The 10004-nt window shown below is 39.3% G+C and overlaps 1 protein-coding gene across 1 annotated transcript in view; it reads right to left on the bottom strand.

The window, feature by feature from the left end:
• The window catches only part of LOC136855607 (anillin-like), a 212793-nt gene that overhangs the window by 2189 nt on the left and 200600 nt on the right, over positions 1 to 10004 (bottom strand). The window contains exon 23 of the mRNA XM_067132701.1: positions 5888 to 6060. Coding sequence (XP_066988802.1) covers positions 5888 to 6060 — 173 coding nt within the window. The remainder of the gene's footprint in view (positions 1 to 5887; positions 6061 to 10004) is intronic.

The raw sequence follows: 10004 nt of genomic DNA, 5'->3' as shown, positions 1-10004 counted from the left end.
AATTATGTTTGCTACTTGGAACAAAGTTTGACAGCAGGATACTATTGAATTATTTTGTGTGACACTACCTTTAGTCACTGAGCCCTGTGTCTGGAACTGCAACATATTTATTAGCTCTCACAGCATGAACTCTGCTTGACCTTCAGTAAATAGTGCCCATACTGAAGGATAAGCTGCATAAGTATAATAAAAGCAATATTTATATTTGTAGAAGCTTGCAAACACACTCACAAGCTTCCGTATATATAACATCCTACAAAACATACTTGTTTGACAGTTGGAGAACAGTAAAATGCAGCCAAGATTTTAGGAAAAAAAATAAAACACCAGTACAGTAATACCACGATCCTACATACTTCAAGTTGCGCAAATTCACAGACACGAAAACTTTTCATTAGAACCTAACTAACTGGCATATGCAATTTTTTCACAGACACGCGACATTTGCAAAATCCTCAAGATACCCCGCAGAAGTGGTTATGTTTAATTTTTGAAGTAATTTACAAAGTTTTCATACTTTTTATGTGTAAAATTGGTATGAAAATTCTGTATTTTTATTTCTGTACATAAATACTGTATGATACTAAAATCACAAAACAGCTGTCGATGTAAACATCTCTCTCTCTCTGGCGCTTTAATATTTGCTCTGACGTATAAGTTTTATTTTTGTTCACTCTCTCTCTCACTGAGATAAGACATTTTTTTTTCATATTTTCCATGCTGTAATTACATCATTTATGCATTTCTATAGTAAATTATTTAAAATTTTAAAAGAATACATTTTGATTCCCAGTCTTCTCTGATCCTTCGGAGCGAGGGGGGTGTAACTCAACTGTCAATTATCTTGACATATTGACTGCGAAGGTAGAAAATGTTGCCCACTCAAGGATAAAATAAAATACGTACCCTACAAAGGATACTGAAAAATCTCTCTCTATTTCATAAATCATGAACTTCCACCTTTTGATATCTAACTTAAGAATAACTCCTCTCTCTCTCTCTCTCTCACTTCATTCTCTCTGTCTCCATGATAATTCATTAATAATTTCAAGAGATTTAAAGTAAGGGCAACACCCCCTCTCTCGGTATTTAACGTAAGGGCAACCCCCTATCTCTCCCTCTCTCGGTACTGTGATGAAACGTGAATTACTGTACAGTATGGTATTAAGCTAACTTTTAAATGAAATTAAAGTGCTTTGGGAACATGATTTTGTCATATTTAGGGTTTAAACTCTATGAATAAGCATTTACTGTATATATATTAGCGTTTTTAGTGACCGTACCAAACTTATGCAAATCCTTGCCTTACACGAGGGGTTCTGGAACCTAACCTCATGTAAGTTCAAGGTATTACTGTACTGGTGGCCACCCAGCCTTCAGTTAGTCCCAAAATCAGGAGCATGAAGGCAAATACCAAAGAATCTTCCTAAATAATTCCTAATATTAATGCTGTGCATAGAAAATGCCATGAAAAACAACATTCTTGAAGAGAGGAAGCAAGTCCAACTTACAGAAAGTAAGCAAGTTTCTGCAAAGTGAAGTCTGACTAGATTACTGTACTGTATATACAAGTACTATAACAAGAGAGCATTAAAAAGTTTTGCCACATGTGAAGACATTCCACTAAGAATACTTAACCCTTTGTGAGTGGGCGTCATCAATGACTATTATTTATAGCTTCAGGGTAAATTCTGAGTATCATCCTCTGATGATCAACATTTCGTGCCATACAGTTTGAACGAATTTTGCAAGAAGTCTTCATATCACTTCTATGGACCATAAATGACTCATGACAACTCTTACAGCAACTATAATAGCTAGTTGGTACAGGAGAGAGTTCAGTTTGCCTTGAGATGTTGAAGTGGAATGTTGTCCACCATTCCCATCCCAGGATGTCTCGTATATATTTTACAATAAATATACTCAGAATTTGTTACTGATTTTAGTTCTTATCTGTTACGATACTGCGTGATAAAAAAATTATTAGAAAAAACATTTATAACTTGTAAAATTAGCATATTTTTTATAACTGTCTGGGTTAAGAAATATTTACTTTTAAATTACCGTGTAAGATACAAAAATTTTTTTATTTTTTTTCTTATACCATGTGCATATGCATATCTTCCTCGTTCCATTGATGTGTATTTTTTTTTTTTTTTACATTGGCCATCCTTAAATTTACCCCAAAGCCTAGGGGTGTGCTTAATATATATTTTAGCCCGGACTGTGAGGGTTAACTTTTCTGTATAATTTCAAGCATTCATGAATGCCTACACAAGACTGAATAAGCATCTTTAGGGTCCACAGAACTGGAATATAAAATTGAGGCCAAGGCATACCCTAATTCTACAGAATGAGTTTTACATCATCAACATTAATTTTACACCAGGTTTTTGTTAACAGGGGTTATAAATGTAACATTCCATCCACTCTTTTCTTCCAGTGCAATGTCTGCTTCCATTTTTAAATGCTCAAGGTATTCATCCACAACATTCCTACATGATTTTCTACTATGAATTGACTGCTTATTAAATCTTATTAAATCAATTCACTCTGGTCACTGTACCTATCGGCTATAATGAAGTAATGCATTTTAAATTCACCTCTTTATATTCTCCATCGTCTTTGTAGACGTGTACAGAAGCACAAGTCACCAATTTCTGCTTGTTTATAAGATATTTTTATTTACTAGTAGTCCAGCATTCTCTAAAATTCATGTAGGCAGGAGACACTCTATAATTCCATTCGATACAAATGATCCTACATTTACCCAATATCTAGCTATATCAATACAAGCAGCATCATTTTTGCTGCCTTTCCAGTTACAATAATCAGTTTCACTATCACTGATTTTCAGTTCTATCTTCTCCCTTCCTCTTGTCCATCTTGGAAACATTCATAAGACTTCTTTTGATTCCCTTGCAGGTCGTCTGCATAATGTGCTTTAAGTGGGCTTCCTTCTACATCTTGTACAAGTTTATGTGTGACAATGTAGATGGTAATACAGTTCTCTGCAACATCCCTCTACCTCAAATAATGACAATCTAATATACTATACGCAGACAGTTTCATTTTGTCTGCCCACTCACCAACATAGGTTTTAGGCAGATGTGGCATGTGCATAGCTCTCAAGTGGCTGAAATCAACATTTCCAATATCATAGGCTTACTGTGATAAAGATGGAACATCTAAAGATGGACGATGTTCCTTCAGTAATACATGTGAATGCCTATACATACAAACAACCCTCAAACCTTATTTATATCATTAACTTATTGATTTATGTTGATAATATAATACAAGCACACGAATGACACACTTGTAATAAAACAAGCCACTCAGGTCAAACGCAAACAAACATACTTTAAACAACTATTTTTTATCTCATTGTAGGTACTAAAAAGATATCTAGCCATGTGAGTTTGAATAAAAGGTATTTTAAAAATTACATGGGTAGGTTAATATTTGAAATAAGCAATAATAAGAAATACTGTTGTCTAAGAAGCTGTCTAGGACCTGGGGGAGGTGAATGGAACAACCACTCCTTTACTGGCTGGAAGGCAGGAAATTTCAGTTGTGTAATACCGCATGATAGCAATGTGGTTTTCTTTCCAGAATGCTCTGCATATTAATATTTTTTTTCTTATACGAAAATTATAATAGCCTAGTGCTTGTGAACTTTTGGGACAATTTACCTGAATACATTATCAAGCAAAAGTTTAAAGTCCCATTCAGTTCCCGTCATCCTTAGTGTTGATGACATGTACAGCATAAAAGGCTAGCCTAGGCATACAATTTTTTTCATTGTTGGGCACTGGAACGATAATTATATAGAATGGAAAAATAAAGGTTATATAAAAAGTAATCTTGACTGAAATGGAATGAATATGTTTAAAAGAAGACTAGTAAAATAAAATACCTGGTGAATCAGTAGCATAGGCCTAGCTTCATTGGTCCATGTTTCATGTTTTAGCAGTAAGCAATATTAAAGGTTATTTTTCAGTTTATGGACTTTGGTATTATAATAAATTTATTTTATATATATGCAATGAAACTGTACATAGAATAATGCTTGAATGGCAAGAAAATCTTGTGATACGAACAGTTTTTGAGCACAGATCTGAGGTCACGGCTATACTAATATATAAATTGTTTGATACAATCTTGTCATTTGTGTTGGTATATTATGAATACAATCGATGAGTTTCAGAAGGGGTGAGGTTTCTTTGATTATATAAACATTCATATAAATTACTGGAGAAACAGTTTGATATTTATCAGCCTCAATCGGGACATGGACCGGATCAGGGAATGGGGTAGTTGGTGGGGTATGAAGCTGAACTCCAGTAAAATGAACACACTATTGATTAGCACATCTTGTACAGATTTCCCACCCCATCCTCCCCTTCAGGTGGATGGAACTTTGCTGACTGAGTCTGAAGCTTTAACTATTCTAGGTGCAACTTTTGACTCACATCTAACATACAACCTGTTTTAGGTCATTTGTACTTAATTACTGGAATACTATTCTCTGGTGTGGATGTCTGCTTCTGCCACAGATTTATCTCTTTTAGACAGAGTGTTTCATGGTGGTAGGTTTCTGTTTCTTGACAGCAGCAGTTATGACTTGGACCATCAATGGATGGTCTTTTGTTTGTCACTTTTTCATAAGGTGTATTTCAACAGGGATCTTTCATATTCACAACTGATCTCTGATCCCCTTTATCTGACGAGAACAACCAGATTTGCTGTACAGCAGCACCAATATGCAGTAAATGTGCCTCGCTGTCAAACTACATTACTCCCTGAGGTCCTATATTCCTCACACCATTACTACCCTAATACTATTCTCCTTGAATTCTGATACATTTTTATCTATTTAATTAATTTTTTCTTTTTTAATAAGTGGTGTCGCTTCTTTCTCTATTTCCCTTTACTTCCTCTTACTTCTTCCTAATGAAGACCATATTCTTTGGAAGCTTGAATTTCAAGTCAATGGCCCCTGTGGGCTTGTTCCATATGAATAGGTTGCTTTACTGAATAATAATAATATAAAATAATTATTGCCTTATCATAATGATAACTCATGACTGACCTCCCTGGCACAAAGCCTAATTGCCAACTGATAATTTAAGTTTCTTAATATTTTCTCCAATATCACCTACATCTTCATGGCAGGCACCAGCAGTCACATGCCTTTAAATAATACTTTAAAACATGTGGTGCATCTTCTTTCCATATACAATCTAGTTTTTATATTTTTCCCACTTTTCCTCCTCCTGCTTCCACATACCAGAGTCAAATCTTCAATGAATGGGTCTGCTTTCAAATTGGTGACCCCTGTGTGAACTAAATAAATTAGCTCTTTGGTTTACTTAGACTGATTAATAATAATCTGCTTTCAAAAAAGTGTTTCACCGTCTAATGACTCTCACACAACGCTTCACATAACTTTCTCTATTTGTACTTCTTCCATAATATAAGTTCACATCAATTCTCTTCATTTATAAGACTCTCAAAGTACTGTATTCGCAACTTAATTTGTTCCTCTTCATGTTCAATTTCTCCTTTCGTCTTTAATGAGCCCTCAAACTTTGCTCTCTCCATCTACTATGATATTTCAAAAAAGATTTTTTTCCCTCTCTTCTGCATTCTGGATCTGATTCCATTCCTCCTAAATCCTTTCTTTGATCATCAACTTTTTACTTACCTCCTAATTTCCCTACAAATCTCAATAATTTTTCCTGTCTAACCTCTGCCACATTGCAGTTTTTTTTTACTTTCAACTGAACCCATGTTCAGTCTGCTAAATAATTTACTAAATCACAAAAATTCTATCTCATGCAGTGTATGATTAAAATATGCCATATACAGCAATAAAACTTACCTAGTTACTACGGATGATCCTTGGACTTCCTGAACCAAATTAGAAACATCTCCATTGTATGCTGGACGCAGGCAGGTCAGTTGGAAAGTATGCTGTCGTGCACACACATCTCTGGATACTAATTCAACACGTCTTGTAGTACAAGAACGTAGGTCTATTTGCCCATTAGCTTCCTGCAAAGAGTAACAGTTGCATGTAGGGGGACTTACAAAATTGTGTCTGTTTTCAAAAATCCTAGCTAACAAACCTGCTGTCTTAACTTATGGATAATTCTTCTAGCGCCACCTGGAAAAAACTTGATTGAGGGGTGGCCAGATGTAGGCCATATAAGTTAAGACTGCAGGTGTATTAGCAATTACAAATACAAATTGATTAATAAATTTGTCATTTGTTCACATGCAGAGCAAACCTGGGTCTTAACTTATGGATAGACTCACTTTCGGAGGGAGGAAAGTCAGTCTGGAACTGACTGGAGGTTCAGCACACCTGTTAACTCTTCCTGGCTTATAGAAGCCTATGGAAGGGAACCAAAGCCTCTGACACAATAAATAAGTGATTATTTAGCAGTCAGACTTCTGGGATTCCCTACAATGTGATGAGACAATGTAGGAGGAAGCTAAAGAACTATACCTGTAGATAATAAACCTTCCTGGCCACCAATAGTTTGCTATCAATCCTCTCTCCCCTTGCAAGAGAGAGGAGGGACTTGCTTTTCCCAAAGTTTTATATTCCTGTAGGAATATGCAAAACTTAAACAAAAAAGCTGCAGTCTCACCTGTACCAGACCCGATCCAGCACGTGATGGAAAGATTTCTTCACCCACTGGGCAAAATAGAGAGAGAGAGAGAGAGAGAGAGAGAGAGAGAGAGAGAGAGAGAGAGAGAGAGAGAGAGAGAGAGAGAGAGAGAGAGAGAGAGAGAGAGAGAGAGAGATTAAAAGGAAACTGAAAGAGACCAGCCATCCCATTCATTCTCACTTTCATACCACCATCCTAGGTAAGATACTACCTGTCCTGCTAGGGGCACTGGATGAGTTAAACAACCTGTTGAGCAGCCACCACTGGACCCAAGGAAAAAGTGTCCAAGGACCTGTGGGCAACATCCCAAAGATAGAAGGAAGTGAAGGTGGTCTGACGAAGCCATGTGCCAGCCTTCAAAATCCTTTGAACAGACAAGTTCTTTTTAAATGCCCAATGAAGGGCCTAAACCCCTAATATGTGCTCTTGCATGCACTGTGTTAGGATTGGAGCATGAAGTTGAACCATAGGCTTGTCTGACAGTCTCATGCAGCTAAAAGGAGATCGTATTCTTGGACACTTCTTTCATGTTCTGGCCAGTGCTAAGAAAAAGTCTTTGGCACCCAGGTCAGAGATGGCTATTTCCTTTTCAGGTAGCAGCTTAGTGCTCTGACAAGGCAAAGGAGCAGTTCGTCCGGATCGTCATTGAGAGATGGAACTGAGAAGGAATCAGACTTGTCATCATGACAAGAGGGGTTTTGGGTCTTAGCCACAAATTCCGGGACATGTTTGAAGCCTACGGACGTCCAACCCCTCTTGTGCTTGACATCACAGGACAGGCATGGAGTTCACCAACTTGCTTCCAAGAGGCCAGAACCAGTAGGGAAACTGTCTTGAAAGTCAGGTTTCCTATCTGACGCACGACGTAGAGGCTCAAACGGGGGATGGATGAGGCTGCCCAATACCAAAGTCAGGTCCCAATTGGGTGGTCTAAGCTCTTTTGGAGGGCAAGACTGCTCAAAGCATTGAGATCTCCCACAAAGACGAAAGATTGACATCCTTCATCCGTAAAACTGCACTCAAGGCAGCTCTGTAGCCCTTGATGGAGGACACAGAAAGTCATTTCTCCCTGAGGAGAAAAACGAGGAGCTCCGACTGGAAAGAGACCCCGTTGACGACACCAACCACAGTAAACGGCCTGTTTGCCTTGGTACACAGCTGAGGAAGGTCTTCTGAGATAGCCGGACATCTCCAATCTGCTCTGCGAGAAAAGTCTCTCGCTCGGAGGAGATACTGGATAGTCTCCAGCTGTGAAGAGATAGGGACTCTGAGTGGTGGAAGTGGTGGAATCTCTGGAAGTGGGGTTGATGCAGAAGGTTGTGCCACAGAGGAATCCTTCTTGGAGCTTCTGACAGCAGGGTAAGGAGATCGAGGAACCACTCCACGTGGGGCCACAAGGGAGCAACTAGGGTCATTCTAAGGTAATGAGAGGCCATTACCCTATTCAGAACTTGATGGATTAGGCAAAATAGAGGGAAGGCATAGACCTCCAGATTGTCCCAGGAGTTTTGCAAGGCATCCTCCACCACTGCAAATGGATCTAGACCATGGAACAGAAGACGAACATTGGCAGAGGGAGGTACAACCGCAGACTTCTTCAATTTGTGTAAATCCTCGACATCAGAAACACAGACGTCAAGAGGGGGAGAAGCACGGCCCTAGTCTGAAGCAGACGAAGATACAATAAGTCTGAGACACTTCCTACTACGAGAAAAGACAAAGTCTCTAGTTCGCCACCACTTGACAGGAACAGGGGAAGACGAAGAAGATAACAAAGAAGGAGAAGGCGTCCTATGATGTTTCACTTGCACAATACCTCCATAAATCTTGTGAATTCAATCAACCACTGCCTGAACCAAGGAGCCTGAAAGAGGGGTGGAGGTCAGAGAAGGAGGAAACAGGACAACACACTGGGACGAGAGCGGAGCAGTCAGTTGGGAAGTCAAAACAGCTTATGAACTGGGCATAAGAGGGACGGGGACTGACAAGGAGGCTGACCTAGGCCTGCGTATATTTGAGTACTGTAGTGGGACATACAGGCCATCCAAGGTTGGTAACCCCAATAGGCCTAGAGAAGCCTAGAGACCAGCCATCTTCTGCTCATCGGAATCTGAAAGGGTAGAATAAGATGGAGGTGCATCTGCTCGTAAGGGGGAAGATGGTGTATCCCCCATCCCCCCCCAAAAGAACAGAGGTAGCATTAGTTAGGGAAGTCTCCCTGACCCCTCTCCCAAAACTTCCATTGGTGAAAAAAAAAGTATACCTTAGTTTAACCAGACCACTGAGCTGATTAACAGCTCTCCTAGGGCTGGCCTGAAGGACTGGACTTACTTTACATGGCTAAGAACCAACTGGTTACCTAGCAACGGAACCTACAGCTTACTGTGGAATCTGAACACATGATACCGAGAAATGAATTTTTATCACCAGAAATAAATTCCTCTAATTCTTCACTGGCTAGCCAGAGACTCGAATGCAGGTCCAGCAGAGTGCTAGCCGAGAACTATACCGACCCGTCCATGAGGAACTGTGGAGCTATACAAGAGTAGGAAGGAGTAAAATCTTCCAGAGATATGGCAAAGAGGAGGCAGAGCAAAAAGCAGCATGTGACGCACCCATTGAAGGAGGGAACATCTTCCAAGATGGAGCCTCCAACCTCCTTCTATGCTGCCTCTTCTTGGGAAAAAGCCTTCACTGCTCAGAAGGCCACGAACAACACTCAGGGCATGGATTTATTACAATCATTAGCTCTACATCGGCTACACGTAGAATGGGGATCAGTCTCAGTCGATGCCAAAAAACAAGAGCAAGGATAGCCATCAATGCCAGGGCACATGCTCTGACACTTGGAAGGCCTGGCAGAAACACTGGAGGCTGGGATGATTCTTGAGGACCAATGATCACATAAAAGCACACAGCACATGAAAACACAGAATCGCCTGAAAGCACAAGCAAGCACAACCTCAACAAAATAAGTAAAAAACATCGGCTTTGGAGAGATGAGTGAAAGCATGTCTTCCTATGAGGGCAGTAAAGAAGAAACTGAGGCGTCTTTCCTTCGATACATGCGCGAAGGAACTTGACGGTTGCCGCCTAGGCCTATCTGCCTACCTCGTTGCCAACAATTCCTTGTTTGTTATTTTTACCGGTTTCCAGGTGGCACTAGAACAATTATCCATAAGTTAAGACCCAGGTTTGTTCCGCACATGAACAACAGGATATTAATAAGGTGCTCATTTTCTTGTATTTTTCACTACTGCAAATAACCTCATTAGTGCACTTAATATAAAAAAAAATAAACAAACATGAAAACAATCACTG

Source organism: Macrobrachium rosenbergii, chromosome 32, assembly GCF_040412425.1.
Source record: "Macrobrachium rosenbergii isolate ZJJX-2024 chromosome 32, ASM4041242v1, whole genome shotgun sequence".
NCBI classification, from domain to species: Eukaryota; Metazoa; Arthropoda; class Malacostraca; order Decapoda; family Palaemonidae; genus Macrobrachium; species Macrobrachium rosenbergii.
This window is presented reverse-complemented; position numbering and strand designations above follow the sequence as displayed.